Source organism: Hemitrygon akajei, chromosome 28 (genome assembly GCF_048418815.1).
Source record: "Hemitrygon akajei chromosome 28, sHemAka1.3, whole genome shotgun sequence".
Lineage (NCBI taxonomy): Eukaryota > Metazoa > Chordata > Chondrichthyes > Myliobatiformes > Dasyatidae > Hemitrygon > Hemitrygon akajei.
Genome location: NC_133151.1, coordinates 32,269,190 through 32,291,429, shown reverse-complemented (window position 1 = coordinate 32,291,429; position 22,240 = coordinate 32,269,190). Strand labels below are relative to the sequence as shown.

The 22,240-nt window shown below is 44.1% G+C and overlaps 1 protein-coding gene and 1 pseudogene across 1 annotated transcript; both read right to left on the bottom strand.

Annotated features, from left to right (window-relative positions):
• Positions 1–22,240, bottom strand: part of LOC140717854 (uncharacterized) — a 966,201-nt pseudogene that overhangs the window by 100,410 nt on the left and 843,551 nt on the right.
• On the bottom strand, positions 2,008–2,442 carry LOC140717802 (histone H2B-like). Its single transcript, XM_073031525.1, has one exon. The coding sequence runs from the start codon at positions 2,417–2,419 to the stop codon at positions 2,045–2,047; it is 375 nt and encodes a 124-aa protein (XP_072887626.1). The 5' UTR covers positions 2,420–2,442; the 3' UTR covers positions 2,008–2,044.

Genomic DNA, 22,240 nt, shown 5'->3' with positions numbered 1-22,240 from the left:
CTTTGCCCTACATTGTTTTGATTATGAATGACAGCAAATGACCAATCCAGTAACTAAACCCTCTCCATTTCAGTCACAATTGTATCACCTTCTTTAATCAATACTTGGAACCCTATGAATCCCTCACCCCCATTTTCTTAATCCTTCCCCTAACACTTCCAAGTTTAATAGTCCTTCCAATTCTAGCACAATATGACCTCTAGTAAATCTTTTTCACAACCTTCATTACTTTCCTCACCACGGCCTGTGACCTGTTACACTTAATAAGATCACGCGGACAGTGATACTTCTTAACTTTCTGAAATGCCACATTTCTCTCAATAATTGCCTCTGGACACTCCTCCGTCCACCATGATACAGCTTTTCTCCTATTAATGCACTTTTTAATATGAATCTCTTCCAGCAAATTTGAAGAATAATGTGACAACAATTCTTTGCAGAAATCAACATCATCCTCACTATTCAATTCATACAGATCTTCCGTTCATCACATAAAACATTAAAACTTCTCCAATTTGCTTTACCAAAATTCCATCTCCTCAAAGTGGCTTCTTGTCCCCGATATAAATCTAAACCTGGGCTTATAAATAGAGGAATATGATCACTCCCCAATGTTTCATCTCCCATGACATACCACTCACTCACTGCAGCCTGAATGTTTGATACTAAATTAAATTTACAGCAGTTTCAGAACTATTATGAACATTAAATCTTATAACTCTCCCACCAGTAAGACACACAAGATGTGGAATATCTAAAACTCTTCTACAATCAAACCATGGCCATCATTCTGAGAACAACCCCACAGTGAACTCTATGCATTAAAATCCCCACACCATACAACCCTTAGTGAGCTAGAGCTACATATACTCTCCAACAAAACAATCGAAAGCTTTCCACAATGGTTATAATAATATACCTCTTTAATGTCGCTACCTGTTGAATCAAATACTTCTACAAGTGTCTCATACATTTCATTTACATCCACGACTTTATGCGTTCTCCCTTTCTGTATAAAATTTGCAACACACCTTCTCTACCAACTAATCTATCACGCCTAATTACAATATAATCCTGGAAGGAAGAATTTAAATCTGGAAAACCAGGTTTCCTGAATACATACAACGTCAGATAGATTTGAATAATCAGAAATAAACTTGAAGTCTTGACCATGAAAAATTCTGGCTTCTGGAAATATGCGTATTCGCCCTTCTTATACAGTCTGGAGAAATGTAGCGGGACGTTTATGATTGGTGAAACAGTGCCTTATCTGATTAGAAAGGGAAAATATTCCAATCAGAGAGCTGCTTTATTCACCAATCAAGACACAGCAACGGTATAAACTGGGAAAATAACCTAACCGCCGAAATAAACTGAGATTTGGAAAAGACCGCCAAAAAAGCCTTTGTTGCTGAAATTAAACTATAAACAGGTTTGTTTGTCGACCCTTTACCCCCGTTACTGAAGACCGACACATTTAAACCAAATGTAGTTAATATTGCGACGGTATCTGGAGATTTAGTTCACCGATTACTTTCAATTGATAAATGTCGCGGACGGTCGTTGTGTAAACTCAAGTCAGTTTACCAACGAATGGCCCCTTCAGAAAGTGGAGCTTTAACAAATACAGTCTGAACAAACCGTGAGTGTTCAGCTCTCGCGTTGGAAAGGGGTTAAGAGAAGTAACCAAAATAGGACAAAACTTAATGAACCGCATTCCCCACGGTAATTAAACCAGAAACAACAATTAGTGTCTTCTTCAGGTAAACCTGATGACCGAGAGGAAATGACGGGGAAGGGGTACAATAGCGATTCCGTGCCTGTGCAGTACGCAGGAATGTAACAGAGAAATCGGGATTCTACTGAATAGTGGACAGCAAGTTCTGAGTAACGGAGATAAAATTCTGAATGAGCGCATCAACAAGAAATTTTCAAGCTTACCTCAAATCCATGTCACAATATTTTGTAACTCTTTTAATGAAACCGTGAGTGGCTCTTAAAAGAGCCTTTGATTTTCCTGTTTGTTTTGTCAGTAAACTTGTCTTCACTTGGAGCTGGTGTACTTGGTTACCGCCTTTGTCCCTTCGGACACGGCGTGCTTGGCCAGCTCCCCGGGCAGCAGCAGGCGCACGGCGGTCTGGATCTCCCGGGAGCTGATGGTCGACCGCTTGTTGTAATGGGCCAGGCGGGAAGCCTCACCCGCGATGCGCTCGAAAATATCGTTCACGAATGAATTCATGATGCTCATGGCCTTGGAGGAGATGCCGGTGTCGGGGTGAACCTGCTTCATCACTTTGTAGATGTAGATGGCGTAAGTCTCCTTCCTCGACCTCTTGCGCTTCTTGCCAGACTTGCTCGCCGGTTTGGACAGAGCTTTCTTGGCGCCCTTCTTGGGAGCGGGTTTCGGTGGATCAGGCATCTCTTCGTCGGTTTCAAACACAATAATAAGCAGAAGCTGTTTGGAGCGCGGTTTAAATAGGCAACGCCCAAAGTGGAATGTTAATGAGGATGGGAATGCTGAGCATTTCCATTGGCTGTTTGGAGAAATAAATCACCAATCGGAACGCTGGGGGATGGGAAGCGGCGCCAATGTGTGGCGGTTACCGCTGTCGTTTAATGCGGGAGGAAGTACAGAAGGGCAGAGACAGGCGGGGGTGCGGGCTGACATGGAAAAGGGAAACGCAAATTTCAAACGCAGAACGAAAATAAAATCAGATGAAATATTGTCAAATTAAACACTAAGACGTTTAGTTCATGACACAGGGCAGCAGGAGAGCGAAGGAGAGATTTGGACATTTCAATGTAAAGTTCAAATCGAGTTTATTTATGCCCAGGCGAATGTAACAACGTATTTGTAGCAGCATCACAGACACATTTCATCAGACACAACATTGACAAGTAACACTGGAACTAAATATGAATTATACCAACATATTCAAATAGACAGAGGACTCTGAGAACAAAATCAAAATAACAAAGAGATTATGCGGGCAGTCGGAGAATCATCCCTCTTGTGCTTCTTCATCTCGTCACTCTTGATTCAGTCACGCAACGCTGCCACTTTGATCATTGCCCATGCCTTCACTAACCAGGAGCAACACTTGCCTTTGGATCTTCCTCCTCCTTACACTAGTAATCAGGTTTGTGGGTGTGTGGCCAGGGTTAGAATGGGTGGGTGCCCCTTCTTTGGATTAGGTTTGAGGGTAGGGCTGGTGGATGTATATGTGGGGCTGGGAGAGATAAGGCTGTGGAGTTTAGTATGGTGAAATATGTTGGGCTATGGTGGATAGGGTAGTGTAGTGGAGCCACTTTAATCAAGCCGATGCCTTTCATTAACTTGGTCTGACCCCCACTTGGCTTAAAGAACCGGGTGTGCTAAGAGACACATCATCAGTACTGCAACCTGGGGTCATTGCGGGTTTCGGGTAGTTAATTATGAGACTCCCTGGCCAGGTGACCGAGTCAGAGTTGATCAGGCCTGACTTGTGTTTATCCCATCGACCAAGATAATGAGAGGCATGTAATTCTGCATGTTGTGGGTATTTTAGACCTTGTTACTTGGCTGTATTTTGACCATTTGGTGAGTACAATGTTCTGAGGCCTAGTAATCAGGCTTTACCTCCAAGTAAGGTTCAACTTTCCTACTTTAAATTTACATCTGTCTTTATTTTGCACCTGTGTGCCTGGGATTGCATGGGTTAAATTAACAGTGTTTACTGCAGTACAAACTAGTGATTGAGGTTGTGCAGATTTGTCCATAATTCCAAAATACAAAAATCTCTGAAATCCAGAACTTTTTCTGCTGACATGACGTCACAAATGGAGAATTTTACCAGGATTAAATGGCTTGTCATATGAAGAGTGTTTCATGGCTCTGGGCCTCTCTTCACTGGAACTTTGAAGAAAGAAGGGTTACCGAATTGAACCCTAACAAATAGTGAAAGGGCTTGATTGTGTGGATGTGGGGAGGGTTTTTCCTGTGGTGGGAGTGTCTGAAACCAGACCACACAGCTTCAAAATAGAAGGACATCCTTTTACAATGGAGATGAGGAGGAATTTCTTCAGCCAGAGAGTGGTGAATCTGTGGAATTTTTTGCCACAGGGAGCAGTAGAGGCCAAATCACTGGGTATAGGCAGAGATTCATAGAGTCTTTAGTGGTCAGGGCATGAAGGGATACAAGGGAAGATAAGTGGCAAGAGGAAAAATTGATCAGTGATGATGAAATGGCAGAGCAGGCTCGATGGGCTAAATGGCTGAATTCTGCTTCTATATCTTATGGTCTTATGGACATAGTGACAAAAACTCTCCCAGAGACTGGTGATCTCAGCTTTGACACAACCCAGCACCTGAGGCTCCAGATTACTTATACAGGGAATACAGAAGTTCTTGATTTTCTGATTAAAGTGATATCATTCCATTTCCACCCTGAATGCATGTCACCTCATTCTGATGTAAAAGAGTAATGATGCTTCGGGCTGAGAACCTTCACCCTGAGATCTGATGGAAGAGTCTTGGCCCGATGTGTTAACTGTTTACTCTTTGTCATACAGGCTGTCTGTACTGATGAGTTCCTCCAGCATCTTGTGTTGCTTTGGATTTCCAGCATCAGCAGATTCTCTCGTGTTTGTGATTTATGCCTCATTCTGAGGGTATTTTCCTCAGTTATGGAGCTCTCAGTCAGGGGAAAGATCCTCCTTGCCTGCTGTCTGTCACATCCTGATAGAATCTAACAGATTTCCTCGTTTTCTCATTGACTACAGGGAATACAGACCCAGGCCACTCACTCTCCTCTCACATAATCAACCCTCCATCCCTGGAACCACCCCAGTCAGTGTGGGGAACAGTCACTGCACTCCCTCTATTGCCGGGATATCCTTCCTGAGGAAGTGTGACCAAACCCGGACACTACATTCAAGGTGTGCTCTCACCAAGGCCCTATAGAATCCCAGTGAGACATCTGTACCCCTCTTCTCCACTCCTACTGGATCGCAGGACAAAATACTGTTTGCCCCTCTCATTACTTGTTGTATCTGCATGTTAACTCAAGTGATTTGTTTACAAGGACACCCAGGTCCCTCTGAACATCCCCATGTGGAAACAACTCTTAGTTTGATCCTGGGAATAGTTGATCTCACATTTCCCCAAATTCTGTTCCATCCGCCCCATCCTCAACCATTCACTCTCCTGTCTACATTCCCCAAACCTTCTCACTACTGACACTGTCTGTCCCATTTTGCCACAGCAGCAGACATAGTCACTGAGTTGAGCAGCACAGAAACAGGCCCTTCAGCCCAACACATCCATGCTGACCAAGTGGACAAACAAAACTATTGTCAGTTACCTACATTTGGCCCTGTGAAACTTCCCTCTCCACAATGCAAGAGATATTTCAATGGTGCCCACCTATACCATCACTGGAGGTAGTTTGTTCCATGTAAATAGCACATTCTGTGTACAAACCTGCACCTCATGGTCCCATTTCATTCTTCCCTCTCTCACTTTATACCTGTAATCTCTAGCTTCCAACTCGATGACCCTGGAGATAACAGATTCACTATTTACCGTATCAATGTCTGCCATTATTTGATCAGCCTCTCTAATGTCACATACACTTTGGTGAGGAATTTCCAGCCTATCCAGCCTCCTGTTAAATCCCTTTTGCACCCTCTCCAGTTTAATGTCACCCTCTGATCACAGGGCCACTATAACTGTACGCCATGCTCCAAGAGTAGTTTCCCCAAGGCTGGTAGAGCTGTAATGTGACGTCACAGTCCAGTGCCCAATACTCCAATCGATGAATGCAAGTGTGGCAAACACCTTCTTCACCGTCCTGCCTACCTGTGTTTACACTTTGAAGGCATTCGATATCTGCACTCCGATATCTCTCTGTTTTACAGCACTCCCAGGGACTGACCATTCCCCATGGCAGTTCTGCCCTGGTTCATCATTGACAATGGAACATCTCACATTTATCTGTCATTCCTCAAATCACTGACCTCATTCATCATCGTCCTGATGTATTGCTAGTTACATTTTTTTCCACAATCCACGATATCACCAACTTTAGTGGCATCGGTAAATTTGCAAAGCCGGGCATTGATATTGTCAGCCGCGTCTTTAATAAATGAATTGCAGCAGCAGACTTGACTCGATCCCTGAGTCACACTATTGATCACAGGTCTCCAGTCTAAACAATGACTTTGTCTCCTACCACCAGGCCAATATTGTAGCCTGATAGATAGATAGATAGATAGATACTTTATTCATCCCCATGGGGAAATTCAACTTTTTTTCCAATGTCCCATACACTCGTTGTAGCAAAACTAATTACATACAATACTTAACTCAGTAAAAAAATATGATATGCATCTAAATCACTATCTCAAAAAGCATTAATAATAGCTTTTAAAAAGTTCTTAAGTCCTGGCGGTAGAATTGTAAAGCCTAATGGCATTGGGCAGTATTTACCTCTTCATCCTGTCTGAGGAGCATTGCATCGATAGTAACCTGTCGCTGAAACTGCTTCTCTGTCTCTGGATGGTGCTATGTAGAGGATGTTCAGAGTTTTCCATAATTGACCGTAGCCTACTCAGCGCCCTTCGCTCAGCTACCGATGTTAAACTCTCCAGTACTTTGCCCACGACAGAGCCCGCCTGTGCCCTGGATCACGTGATCTCTCCTTCCAGACACGAGCCTCACCAGTCTGAAGCTCGCAGGCTTTTCCTTGCAGCAATACACACAATGCCGGAGGAACTAAGCAGGTCAGGCAGCGAGAAAACAGCCGACGTTTCAGGCCTGGACCCTTCACCAGCATCTGCAGTTTCCTGTGTTCGGTTTTCCTTCGATCCCAAGTTACTGCATAACATAACTCATCCTCCAATCCTCTGCCACTACTCTTGCCCGATAAACGCGCAGAGAGACAGGAGGGGAGGAGACAGAGTCAGAGTGACGGACAGAGCCGAGACCGGCCTCTCATCTTCTACACCCGCCAATTTCCAACGGTTTATCCGAAACACAGAGCTCCTGAGAGAGGAAAAACTCCCTCACACACCACGTACATACTGAAGGAATTCTAGGAATTTACTGGCGGTCGGACTTCATCCAAACGGAATACAGCGTTTTTGGCACAGGATTAATTTCAAATCGCCCGCCAATTTCAGAGCACCCAGCAACGGTGCTTGATTACATTTCTTTAAAATGATTTACCATTAATTTTATCACGGATTATACAATGTCAGTTTCATTTAATATCTAATTCCCTCAATTAAGATTTAAATGCATAATTATGGAATTCGTTCTCTAAACGAGTGAACTGTTTTGTGTCAGAGACGGATAAAAGGATTAAGATCGATCTTAATACATTCAGGATTTACGGTAATCACTGACTGGAAAGGCAGAATCACAGGAATATTTCAAGCGGAACAGATTAATCTGTTTCAAATGTAACTCAGCTGACTGTATCGATAAAAATAATTAAAAGGTTGTGGACACGGCTCCCTCTGTGAGGTGGTGGGTGGCTCTTAGAAGAGCCTTTGTTTTGTGCTCGGGAGGAAGTGGGAGTTTTTCAGCCGCCGAAGCCATAGAGAGTGCGGCCCTGGCGTTTCAGAGCGTACACCACATCCATGGCAGTGACCGTCTTGCGCTTGGCGTGTTCAGTGTAGGTGACCGCATCCCGGATCACATTCTCCAGGAAAACCTTCAGCACCCCGCGGGTCTCCTCATAGATCAGACCCGAGATCCGCTTGACGCCGCCACGGCGAGCCAGACGGCGGATGGCCGGTTTGGTGATGCCCTGGATGTTATCACGGAGCACTTTACGGTGCCGCTTGGCTCCGCCTTTGCCCAGTCCTTTGCCTCCTTTCCCTCTGCCAGACATGATGCTGCTTCACTCAGGTCGCTGCTCAGTGACAAACCGACTGCTGCTGTCTCCTTTTATACACAACGCCCCGACCTGCCCGAGAAACCCGCAGAGAGACAGAGGCGGGGAGGGGAGGAGACAGAGTCAGAGTAACGGACAGAGTCGAGAGCGGCCTCTCATCCTCCAGCTCCGCCTTCACTTTAATAACACCAGCTAATTTCCAACGGTCTATCCGACACAAAGCGCTCCAGCGGAAAAAAACTTCCTCACACACCACGTACACACTGAAGCTATTGCACTTTGGGAGATCAAATGAAAGAAGAAAGTATAATGTTAATGATTAACCCCCTTCACAGCATTGGTGAAAAGAGTGATCTTGGGATCCAGGCACATAGTTCACTGAATGTGGCCACACACGGGATACGGTTTACAGAATGCTGGTCCCCACTGCTCAGTGTGTTGAATATAAGAGTCAGGGAGTCCTGTATTGAGACAGGCATACAAACGTACAGGAAATGGACCATGTCCAGGTAGGTCAACCTTTGGCAGTGTGAAGGATAAGAGGGATCTTGGGGTCCGAGTCCATAGGACGCTCAAAGCAGCTGCACAGGTTGACTCCGCGGTTAAGAAGGCGTATGGTGTATTGGCCTTCATCAATCGTGGGAATGAATTTAGGAGCCGAGAGGTAATGTTGCAGCTATACCTGACCCTGGTCAGATCCCACTTGGAGTACTGTGCTCAGTTCTGGTTGCCTCACTACAGGAAGGATGGGGAAGCCATAGAAAGGGTGCAGAGGAGATTTACAAGGATGTTGCCTGGAATGGGGAGCATTCCTTATGAGAATAGATTAAGTGAACTCGGCCTTTTCTCCTTGGAGCGAAGGAGGATGAGAGCTGACCTGATAGACAAGATGATGAGAGGCATTGATCATGTGGATAGTCAGAGACTTTTTCCCAGGGCTGAAATGGTTGCCACAAGAGGACACAGATTTAAGGTGCTGGGGAGTAGGTACACAGGAAATGCCAGGGGTAAGTTTTTTTACTCAGAGAGTGGTGTGTGGAATGGGCTGCCGGCAATGGTGGTGGAGGCAGATATGATAGGGTCTTTTAAGAGGCTTTTAGATAGGTACATGGAGCTTAGTAAACTTGAGGGCTATAGGTAAGCCTGGTAATTTCTGAGGTAGGGACATGTTCGGCACAACATTGTGGGCTGAAGGGCCTCTGTTGTGCTGTAGGTTTTTTTGTTTCTATAACTGAACTGGACTCCAAGGGTATTGAGTGACTTGAAAATATTCTTGTATCAATCTCCTGACGTACTTTTCAATAAGCTTTTTGCAGAGCTACTAGGAGTGTTCTTTTGTCTTCATGGTGTAGTCTTTGCCAGGATACTGACTACCAACAGTAGTGTAATTTTATTACAATCAATTGAAACACCTTGACTGCACATGGTGATTTCCATTTAACTGATAATGTAACTCCTAAAACCAACTGGCTGCACCAGTCATGATTTGGTGTATTATATTAAAGGGGCTGAATACGTATACAGACAATTATTTTGTGTTTTATATCTGTAATTAATTTAGAGCACTTTGTAGAGATCTGTTTTCACTTTGACACAACAGACTTATGTTGATCAGTAAAAAAAAACAAATTTAATCCGCTGTGATTCAATATTGTAAAACAATAAAACATGAAAACTTCCAAGGGGCATGAATACTTTTCATATGCACCTTATATGTAGTGACAGTGATGAGAAAGAGGGAGGGAAAGAAGACAGGGAGGAGTGGTCTCAAGATCCTCAGGTGTTCCTCCCGATGGGATAAAGCACAAAAGGGGAAATATCAAAGAGAGGTGAGAATGGAGCTGTGATTGTCATGAGGGATTTAATCAGAAGCAGATTGGAGTACTGCTGCATCGAGTAACTTTGCTCTGAGAGCTGCAACAACCACGATCTGCTGGTGGCAACCCATTCCAACTGAGTTTCCCATTCACATACCGACATATCGGTGCCTTACAGCTGTCTTAACCGGTGATGGGGTGGTAATGGGACAAGCTCCCACTTCCCATTAAAGTCTGCCAATGGTGTGCGCCTCAAATTGCCTCCGTCAGCCAAATCCAGCTCCTGACATTTAAATACGGTTTAGCTACTAAGCCCGACAGAACTGTTTCTAGTGACAGGGGAAGGTGCAAATAGGTTTACTAGCATCCTATAACCAACAGCTATGGGCAGATGGGCTCGTCAACCATGCTTGGCAGCTCATCTAGTGGAAGGAAAACCCTGACCTCAAACCTGAACCCTGGTGTTCACCCTCAATCTGTGGTCTGGAGTTCTCCCTCATTGTGATCACTTCTTCAGGGATCCTTCACCACAAGATCTCTCTGTAATCCCACCTCATTACATAGATTACTTCTGAAATGGCCTGTTCCTGGGTAAGATACTGCTGTAAGAAACTGTCTCTGACCACTCCACAAATTCCTCTCCCACTGTGCCAGTTTGACTAATCAATATACAGACTGAAGCAAACAGGCACAAAATGCTGGAGGAACTCAGCAAACAGTCGACATTTCGGGCTGAGAACCTTCACCAGGATGAGACAGAAAGGGACAAAAGCCAGAATAAGGTGGTGGGGGAGGGGGAGGAGGACCAGTGAGTGGAGGGTGTGGTTTGTGGAGAGATGATGATATGAGGAGCTGGGTGACAGGCAGAAAAGGCAAAGAGAGGAAGAGAAAGTAATCCAATAGGTCAGAATGTTGGACCATGGGATGACACAAAGGAGCTGGAGAACCAGAGAGAGTTGATGGGCAGGTCATGAGGGTGCATGAGGTGAAGTGAAGGGGTTAAATGGCGTCAGACTGGAGGAACAGAAGTGGGGGTGAGGGAAACAGAGCGTAGTGATATCCGGAATTTGGAGAAATCAATGTTCATGCCATCAGGATTGGAGGCTACACAGTCAGAATATGAGGTGTTGCTTGGCTAGCCTGCATTTGGCCTCATCGTAGAAGGAGAGGAGGTCATGGACACACATGCTGGTGATGGCCCTCCGCTGGTCAGTGTCAACCATGGATATTGTACCCTCACTGTGAAAGTCAATACGCAAGCCAGGTAGTACGATACGTAAAGCAAGCTGTTGCCCATGCAGGGGCTAATGCTCTCCACGCAGCTGATGAATCCAGAGCAACAGCAGAGACCGATGGGGTCAGGCACCAGTGGTGTCACAGGACTACCAGCCTGCATTGAACATAGGACTAACAGGGAATTAGTGTTCACAGTGGGGACACAGCAAACATCCCACAGATATCTATTGGTGACATTTCAACATTGTGCAATAATGTGTAACAATCACCATCAGGAGGGAGAAACTAATGGGACTAAAAGCAAAAATGTCCAGGTCCCAACTACCTGCACTAGAGGGTTGCACAGGAAGTCTGGAGAGAAAGTAGAGACATTGAAGTCTGTCAAAACTCACGGTTACAGAAAGGTCCCAATGGAGTTGAAAACCATTGTTGAAGAAGGGTGGGAGATCAAAAGCAGGTGACTGTAGTCCAGTTACTTCAGCTACTGGAGTCCATAATCTGTGAAGAAATAACAAGTCATTTAGAAAAGTTTAATGTCATTGAACTAAGCCAAGAGGGTTTACAGTCAGATTCACACAGCACAGAAACAAGCCCTTCGGCTCAAATGTTCCACGATGACCAAAGTTCCCATCTGAGCTTGTGGTCAGTAACCCCCTCACCACCACATTATGAACTAGGCTATCCTCCTCTTTGTCCCATTTCCTTGCATTTGACCCATATCCTTCAAAACCTTTCCTTCCCATCTAACTGTCCAAGTACCTTTTTTAATGTATCTGACTCAACCACTCCCCGGCAGCTCACTCCATACACTGACAAGCCTGTGTGTGGAAAAGTTGCCCTTCAGGTTCCTATTAAATCTCATCTCAAACCAATGCCATCCAGTTCCTGATTCCCCAACCCTGGCAAAAAGTTTGTTATCTTTGACCCAACCCAGGCCCCTTATAATTTTGTACACCTCTGCAAATATCACCACTCATTCTCCAACATTCCACGGAAAATCATCCAAAACATTTTTCACAAATCAGTCCTTCGAGATCCAGTAACATCCCCATAAATCACCTCTGCACTCTTTCCAGCTCAATGGTGCCTGTCATATAGCATAGTCACTAAAACTAAACACTATTTATGAAATGCGGCCAAACCAATGTGTTATACAACTGCACCATTTCATCCCAGCTTCTATATTCGGTGCCCTGACTGAAGGCCAGTGTTCCAAAAGCCTCTTCACCACCCTGTCCATCTGGAACCTGGTTTTTGTCTCTGTAACCTGGGTTACCGAATGTTAAGTCATGTTTGACAAACATACCAGAGATTTGAGACTTTACAGGGTAAGTTGGAGAAGTTGTAATTTTGGATTGTCAGGAGCCATTTGCCAAGGTGCCACATGAAAGGCTGGTGCACAAGACCAGATCTCAGTACTGGGAAGGAAGTGTGTTAATATTGACTGAAGACTGGTTATCATACTGAGACAGAATAACACGTCTGATTCAGACTGGGATGATATAACCAGTTGAGTCTCATAGCGACAAGTTCGAGATCGCCAATGATTTATTATTGATTTTAATAACCTGGAGGAGAGAGGAGTCCATGGTTGTTAATAACAGGGAATGAGGTGGGGGGCATGTTGTGATTGGACATTTGGTCTCCAATGGGATAAGAAGCTGGTGAGTAGAATACTTGGTAAATGGAGTTTAATGTGGTAAAGTCTGATGGCATGCAGAATGGCAGGAGGAATCAAAAGTCAGACTATTATTTATGTGGAGATAAATTGTAAATGACAGAAATAAAGAGGGATTAAGGTGTGCCTGCACAACAAAATAGAGGCGGGTGCAGTGAGGGGTTCATAAGACCATATATGACCAAGGTTCAAAGGTGAATGGTTCATTGACATTTATTGCTTGGGCATTACTGCAGAGAAACAGAGAAGTGTTGTTACACTGTCAAACAAACGCACATTGATGGATTTTGGGAAGTTAAAGCAGGTCAGGACATACCCAGTGAATGGCAGAGTCCAGTGGACAGTTAATGAAAAGATAAACCTGATGCACAGGTAAATAGTTCCCTCAAAGTGCCAACACAGGTAGATAAGGTGGTGAAGAAGGTGCACAACATGCAAAGGCTTCATCGGTAAAGGCTTTGAGATGGGTTGGGACATCACATTACAGTTGTACAAATCAATAATTAAACCACACCAGGAGTACCCTGTGCAGTTCTGGTCACCACAAGAGGAAGGGTGTGATTAAGCTGGAAAGGTGAAGAAACAATTCACAGGAATGTTACCCGGACTGGGGGCTTGAGTTACAAGGAAAGACCAGACCGACTGGGACTGTTTTCCCTGGAGTGAAGGAGTCTGAGGGAAGACCTGACAGAAGTTTATAAAACTATCAGAGGTGCAGACAATATCAACAGGCAGAATCACTTCCCCAGGGTAGAAATATCAAATAGGAGAAGGCACAGCTTTAAGATGACAGGGTGAAAATTTAAAGGTGGAAAGTCGGGCAGATAAAATTTCTTTTTCTGTACAGAGAGCGGTGAGGGCCGGGTTTGGGCTGCCTTGGGGAGTGGTGGAATCTGATGTGTTAATGACATTTAACAAGGTTTTAGATAAACACATGAATATTTAGAGAATTGAAGCACATGAATTATACGCAGGCAGAAGAGATTTAGTTTCATTTGGCATCATGTTCAGCACAGACATCATGGGAAGAAGGGCCTGTTCCTGTGCTGTACTGTTCTGTGTTCTCGGTGAGCCTCAGTGATGGGGAGTCTTTAGCCGGGGTCACAGACAGGTGTATCTATGGCAAGGAGAGAGACTGCAGGATGGTGCATTACCTCCCTGGTACCAGGCCACGGATATAGCTGAACAAGTATAGGCCATTCTGAAAGGGCAGGGTGAGCAGCCAGAGGACGTGTCCATATTGGATCTAACAAAGGCGACAAAGTCCTGCAAAGAGACTTAGGGAGTTGGGGAAAAAGTTAAGTAGAAACTCTGTGATGGTGGTGAGGGGTGTAATCCCAATGTCACCTGCTAGCGAGGGAAGAAATTAAAAGGTGGTACAGTTATATGTGTGGCTAACAAGCTGGTGCAGGACGGAGGATTTTAGTTACATGGATCATTGAGTTTTTTTCAGGAGAGGAGATGGGAAGAGTGAATGGTCAGTAGTGGCATTGACAGATGTGGATCAACACAGAAAGTAAGTCCAAATAGATAAATTACAGTGTCTCAGTAGCACTACAAGTGCACAGATAAACAAGTATTAGAAGAGAAAGAGTATAAAGTTAGCACAAACAGTCTAACATGAGGGGTGTCATCACTTCCCCGGCTATAGGTTGACTCATTACAGAGCCGAGGGTCAGAATGACTTCATACAGCGCTCCTTGGAGCAGTGCAGTGGTGTTAGTCTGTTACTGAAGATGCTCCTCTGTTCAGCCAAGGAGGCATGCAGAGGGTGAGAAACATTGTCCAGTCCGTAGGGTCCTTTGTTCTACCACGGCCTCCAGTGTGTCCAGTTTGACTCCTGTAACAGAGTCAGCCTTTCTAATCAGTTTATTCTCAGATGACACCACCCGTGTTGATGCCATTGGCCCAGTACACCACTGCATAGCTAGGCCAAGTTAATGAGCACAGTGGCATTGAGGGCCTGAAGTGTGTTTGTGTCAGTGCCGGGTGTGGAACAGTTAATGCAGATGTACTTAGAGCCTGGATTAGTACATGGCCCAGTGATTCAGCCATTACAGAGAAGGACAGGACTGGTAGCTAAACATTCCAGGATTCAGATTCAGACAGTCCAGAGGGAGGTGAATGAGGTTTGGAGAGCTGTACTGCTGATCAGGCAGAATGTCACAAATTCAAGGTCATCCCGGAGGCTCATCCAGTGAGAGAATGTGGGTGGAACTCAGGAATGAGAAAGGTGCAATCACTGTGATGGGATTATACTATAGGGCTTCCAATAGCCAGTAAGAGAGAGGAACAGATATTTTGGCAGGTTATGGACTGATGTAAAAACAATAGAGTATCTGTAGTGAATAATCTCCCCAGAGTGACTGGGACTCCCTTACCACCTGAGACTTGGATGGGGTATTATTTGTTAACTGTGTTCACAAAGGTTTCCTGAAACAGTACGTAGATGGTCCACCCGGGGGGAGACATTCTTGACTTTGCCTTGGGAAATATGGGACTCACCAGAGTGGTGGCAGGAACAACCAGTGTTCAAAAAGGAATTAGACAGGTCCTTCACAGGAAATAACCTGCAGAGCTGTGGGAACAGAGTGGGGAATGGGACTGTGGAAATGTTGTAGCAGGAGTTGGTATAAACTTGATGGGTCAAATAGTCCAGATCATCCCAGAATGATCCTGTGACCAGTAATAATCTGAAAAAATTATTCTAGTCCCCAGTGAATCTTCTAAGCTACTGGTTGGACAAGATCAATTGTGTAATAAGGTCACATTTCTGTAAAAACACTGACAACATATTCCAAGTACACTAAGCCGCCAGAGCACAGCACCGGCCAGTGAGGACACAGACCAGTACAACACCCGGCTCTCTAACAGTTAAGAACACTGTTGGGCCCTTGAAGAATGAATTGGGTGAAATTGTTATGGGAAACAGAGAAATGGCAGAAGAATTTAATGAGTACTTTAGATCTGTTTTCACTGAGGAAGACACAAGCAATCTCCCAGATGTATGGATGGGCCAAGAACATAGAGTAACAGAGGAAATGAAACAGATTGACATTAGGAAGGAAACTGAGATGAGAAGACTGATGGGACTGAACGCTGACAAATCCCCTGGTCCAGATGGTCTACATCCTAGGGTACTAAAGGAGGTGGCCCTGGAAATTGTGGATGCATTGGTAATCATTTTCCAATGTTCCTTAGATTCAGGATCAGTTCCTGAGGATTGGAGAATGGCTAATGTTATCCCACCTTTTAAGAAAGGAGTGAGGGAGAAAACAGAGAACTATTGAACTGTCAGACTGACATCGGTGGTGGGGAAAATGCTAGAGTCCATTATTAAGGATGAAATAGTGGCATATATAGATAGCAGTGATAGGATTGGGCCGAGCCAGCATGGATTTATCAAGGGTAAATCATGCTTGACTAATCTGTTGGAGTTTTTTGAGGATGTAACCAGGAAGTTAGACGGGGAAGATCCAGTGGATGTAGTGTACCTCGATTTTCAGAAGGCATTTGATAAGGTCCCACATAGGAGATTGGTGGGTAAAATCAAAGCTCAGGGCATTGGGGGGAAGACATTGACATGGATAGAAAACTGGTTGGCGGATAGAAAGCAAAGGGTAGCGGTGAATAGGTGTTTCTCTGAATGGCAGGTGGTGACTAGTGGGGTGCTTGGGACCACAGCTGTTTACAATTTATGTCAACGATTTAGATGAAGGCATTGAGAATAACATCAGCAAATTTTCTGATCATACTAAGCTGGGTGGCAGTGTGACATGTGATGAGGATGTTAGGAGAATTCAGGGTGATTTGGATAGGCTGGGTGAGTGGGCAGATACTTGGCAGATGATGTTTAATGTGAATAAGTGTGAGGTTATCCACTTTGGGAGTAAGAACAGGAAGACAGATTATTATCTGAACGGTGTAGAGTTGGGTAACGGAGAAATACAAAGAGATCTAGGAGTCCTTGTTCATCAGTCACTGAAGGTGAATGAGCAAGTGCAGCAGGCAGTGAAGAAGGCTAATGGAATGTTGGCCTTTATTACAAAGGGAATTGAGTACAAGAACAAGGAAATCCTCTTGCATTCGTACAGAGCCCTGGTGAGACCACACCTGGAGCTTTGTGTACAGTTTTGGTTTCCAGGGTGAAGGAAGGACATCCTGGCTGTAGAGGAAGTGCAGCGTAGGTTCACGAGGTTAATTCCTGGGATGTCTGGACTGTCTTAGGCAGAGAGGTTAGAGAGACTGGGCTTGTACACGCTGGAATTAAGGAGATTGAGAGGGGATCTGATTGAAACATATAAGATTATTAAGGGATTGGACAAGATAGAGGCAGGAAATATGTTCCAGATGCTGGGAGAGTCCAGTACCAGAGGGCATCATTTGAGAATAAGGGGTAGGTCATTTAGGACAGAGTTAAGGAAAAACTTCTTTTCCCAGAGAGTTGTGGGGGTCTGGAATGCACTGCCTCGGAAGGTAGTGGAGGCCAATTCTCTGGATGCTTTCAAGAAGGAGCTAGATAGGTATCTTATGGATAGGGGAATCAAGGGATATGGGGACAAGGCAGGAACCGGGTATTCATAGTAGATGATCAGCCATGATCTCAAAATGGTGGTGCAGGCTCGAAGGGCCGAATGGTCTACTTCTGCACCTATTGTCTATTGTCTACTACAAAATTCAAGGATGAAAGTAAATATATGATCAAAATACATTTCTGTCATCATACGCAACCCCAGGATTTATTTTCTTGTGGGCATACTGCTGGTTTGTTAGAGCTGTTGGGCAGGGTATAAACTAATTTGGCAGGAGTGTGAGAACCGGCGTGAAAGGACTCAGGATAGGACAGATGGTAAGGAAGAAAAGATAGCATCCAGTCACAAAGTCTGGATTTCTTGAAATGTATGCGGGATGGTTTTCTGAACCAACATGTCGAGGAACCAACTAGAGAGCAGGCCATTCTAGACTGGGTATTGAGCAATAAGGAAGGGTTAGTTAGCAATCTTGTCATGCGAGGCCCCTTGGGTAACAGTGACCATAATATGGTGGAATTCTTCATTAAGATGTAGAGTGACATAGTTAATTCAGAAACAAAGGTTCTGAACTTAAAGAAGGGTAACTTTGAAGGTATGAGACATGAATTAGCTAAGATAGACTGACAAATGATACTTAAAGGGTTGATGGTGGATATGCAATGGCAAGCATTTAAAGATCGCATGGATGAACTACAACAGTTGTTCATCCCAGTTTGGCAAAAGAATAAACCAGGAAAGGTAGTGCACCCGTGGCTGACAAGGGAAATTAGGGATAGTATCAAGTCCAAAGAAAAAACATATAAATTAGCCAGAAAAAGCAGCACACCCGAGGACTGGGAGAAATTCAGAGTCCAGTAGAGGAGGACAAAGTGCTTAATTAGGAAAGGGAAAAAAGATTATGAGAGAAAGTTGGCAGGGAACATAAAAACTGACTGTAAAAGCTTTTACAGATATGTGAAAAGAAAAAGATTGGTTATGACAAATGTAGGTCCCTTACAATCAGAAACAGGTGAATTGATCATGAGGAACAAGGACATGGCAGACCAATTGAATAACTACTTTGGTTCTGTCTTCACTAAGGAGGACATAAATCATCTTCCGGAAATAGTAGGGGACCGAGGGTCTAGTGAGATGGAGGAACTGAGGGAAACACATGTTAGTAGGGAAGTAGTGTTAGGTAAATTGAAGGGATTAAAGACAGACAAATCCCCAGGAACAAATTGTCTGCATCCCAGAGTGCTTAAGGAAGTAGCCCAAGAAATAGTGGTTGCATTAGTGATAATTTTTCAAAACTCCTTAGATTCTGGACTAGTTCCTGAGGATTGGAGGTTGGCTAATGTAACCCCACTTTTTAAAAAAGGAGGGAGAGAGAAACCGGGGAATTATAGACTGGTTAGCCTGACATCAGTGGTGGGGAAAATGCTAGAGTCAATTAACAAAGATGTGATAACAGCACGTTTGGAAAGTGGTGAAATCATCAGACAAAGTCAGCATGGATTTGTGAAAGGAAAATCATGTCTGACGAACCTTATAGAATTTTTTGAGGATGTAACTAGTAGAGTGGATAGGGGTGAACCAGTGGATGTGGTATATTTGGATTTTCAGAAGGCTTTTGACAAGGTCCCACACAGGAGATTAGTGTGCAAACTTAAACCACATGGTATTGGGGGTATGGTATTGATGTGGATAGAGAATTGGTTGACATATAGGAAGCAAAGAGTGAGAATAAATGGGACCTTTTCAGAATGGCAGGGAGTGACTAGTGGGGTACCGCAAGGCTCAGTGCTGGGACCCCAGTTGTTTACAATATATATTAATGATTTAGACGAGAGAATTAAATGCAGCATCACCAAGTTTGCGGATGACATGGAGCTGGGTGGCAGTGTTAGCTGTGAGGAGGATGCTAAGAGGATGCAGAGTGATTTGGATAGGTTAGGTGAATGGTCAAATTCTGCGCTTATACTTGGTGGAATTTAGAAGATTGAGGGGGGATCTTATTGAAACATATAAAATTCTAAAGGGATTGGACAGGCTAGATGCAGGAAGATTGTTCCCAATGTTGGGGAAGTCCAGAACAAGGGGTCACAGTTTAAGGATAAAGGGGAAGCCTTTTAGGACCGAGATGAGGATAAACTTCTTCACACAGAGAGTGGTGAATCTGTGGAATTCTCTGCCACAGGAAACAGTGGAGGCCAGTTCAATGGCTATATTTAAGAGGGAGTTAGAAATGGCCCTTGTACTAAAGGGATCAGGGGGTATGGAGAGAAAGCAGGTACAGGGTTCTGAGTTGGATGATCAGCCATGATCATACTGAATGGCGGTGCAGGCTCAAAGGGCTGAATGGCTGACTCCTGCTCCTATTTTCTATGTTTCTATGTCAGGAAGAGCAAGCAGATGATAGGACATAACTGCAGCCAGCAGAGGGATGCAGAATCAATAAGGGTAGCAAATCCAATACTTGAAGTGTTATACATCAATGCACAGAGTATAAAAAATAAGCTGGATAATCTTATTGCTCTATTATGGATTGTCATTTATAATGTGATCATCACGGAATAACGGCTGAAACATATTTATAGTTGGGAGCTAAATGCCCAAGTTAAACATATCAGAGGGACAGGAAGGTAGGCAATGGGGATGGCTCTGCTGGTAAAGAATGGTATCAAATCAGTAGAAAGATGTGCCATAGGATCGGAAGATGTTGAATCATTGTGAGCAGAGTTAAAAAAAACTGCAAGTGTAAAAGGACGTTGATGCAGTTATAAACAGGCCGTCAACAGTTGTTTGGATGTGGACCACAGATTACAACAGGAAATAGAAAAGGCATGTCAAAAGGGCAATGTTATTGGAGATTTCATGGGAGATTTCAACACAGGTCAACTGGGAAAATCAGGTTGGAAATAGTTCTCAAGAGAGTGAGTTTGTTGAATGCCTAAGAGTTGTCTTTTTAGAGCAGTCTGTCATTGAGCCTACTAGGGAATCAGCTATACTGGGTTGTGTGTTATTTAATGAACAAGAGGCAATTAGGGAACTTAAGGTAAAAGAACCCTTAGGAAGCAGTGATCACAGTATCATTGAGTTCAACTTGAAATTGGATAGGGAGAGAGTACAGTCTGACATAGCAGTGTTTCAGTGGAGTAAAGGTAGTAACAGTGGTATGAGAGAGGAGTTGGCTAAAGTAAATTGGAAGGAGATGCTGGCAGAGATGGCAGCAGAGCAGCAAAGGTGAGAGTTTCTGAGAAAAATGAGGGAGGTGCAGGATAAATGTATTCCAGAAACAAATAAACACCCAAATGGCAAAATAGTACAACTGGTTCAGCTCGCTGCTCCACTTTGCACTGAACTAAGCATCTGTGCACAGACTCTCTTTGAGCATTTCAGTTCAATGCTACAGAATTTGCTTGTGTTTATTGTTTGCAGGATTTGTCTTTCTTTCTGCATATTGGGTGTTTGATGGTCTTATTTTATTAGTGGGTTCTTTTGGCTTTCTTTGTTTCGTGGCAACCTGTTTGAAACAAACCTCAAAGTTGTAGAATGTATACGTACTGATAATAAATTTATTTTGAACTTTGATTCAAATACCTGATGCCTGAGGGTTAAAATAAGGACAAAAATTTATCAAAACTTAAAACTGATGCTCCTTTAGTTACAGGCCAGGATGCAGAAGAGTGGAAAATGACAAATATTCTTCCTCTTTTTAAGAACTGCAATAGGGACAAAAAAGGAAACTGTACCCTGGTGACTCTTACGTTAGTGGGAGGGATATCTCTGGAAAAGATATTTAACGATATGATCAGCTCAAACTTTATAAGGCATTAGTCCGATCACACTTGGAGTATTGTGAACTGTTTTGGGCCCCTTATCTAAAAAACTACATGCTCACATAGGAGAGGGTCCAGAGGAGGTTCACAAAAATGATCCTGGCAATAAAAGGGTTAATGAACAAGGATTGTTTGATGGCTTTGGGCCTGTACTCTCTGGACTTTAGAAGAATGAGGGAATCTCATTGAAACCGATCAAATATCGAAAGGCCTAGAATGCAGTGGGGAGGGTGTTTCCGATAGTGGGGCAGTCTAGGACCACAGGGCACAGCCTCAGAATACTAGGACATACCGTTAGAACAAAGATAAGGAGCAATTTCCTTAGTAAAGGGTAGTGAATCTGTGCTGCCTATGTCAAGATGTTGTTCATTGACCAGAGCTCAGCGATTAACACCATCATTCCCACAGTCCTGATCAATAAGCTACGGAACCTGGTCCCTCTGCAATTGGATCCTCGACTTCCTAACCGGGAGACAACAATCTGTGCGGATTGGTGATAAAACGAGCTAACCCCTATTGACATCAATGGATCTGGGGTTGAGAGGGTAAACAGCTTTAAGTTCCTCGGCATTAACATACCCGAGGATCTCATGTGGTATGTACGTACCTGCTGAGTGGTGAAAAAGGCACAACAGCGCCTCTTTCACTTCAGACGCCTGAGGAAGTTTGCTATGGGCACCCAAATCCTAAGAACTTTCTACTGGGGCACAACTGGGAGCATCCCGACAGGCTGCATCACGGCCTGTTATGGGAACTGTATCTCCCTTAATCACAGGACTCTGCAGAGTGTGCTGCGGACAGCCCAGCGCATATGTAGTTGTGGACTTCCCATGATTCTGGACATTTACAAAGACCAGTGTGAGAAAAGGGCCTGAGGGATCATTGTGGACCCAAGTCACCCCAAGCACAATCTATTCCACCAGCAACCATCCGGGAAACGGTACTGCTACATAAAAGACAGGACCAACAGGCTTCTGGATAGCTCCTTCCACCACGCCATCAGACTGATTAACTCACACTCATTTGAGGATACTTCTATGTACATTGGCTGCTCTATTTATTATCAATTATTATATATTACTATGATTGAACATTGCATATTTAGATGGAGACATAAAGTAGATTTTTACTCCTCATATACGTGATAGATGCAAGAAATAAAGTCAATTCAAATTCAAATATCTTCTCTTCACTGATGAACAACACTGGCCCTGGTGCACCTCCAGGATGTGTGCTTAGCCAACTGCTCTACTCCCTCTATACCCATGACTATGTG

Bases quoted from the DNA above. Each gene is read 5' to 3' on its own strand.
- LOC140717802 (XM_073031525.1), bottom strand. From the start codon at position 2,419: ATGCCTGATCCACCGAAACCCGCTCCCAAGAAGGGCGCCAAGAAAGCT.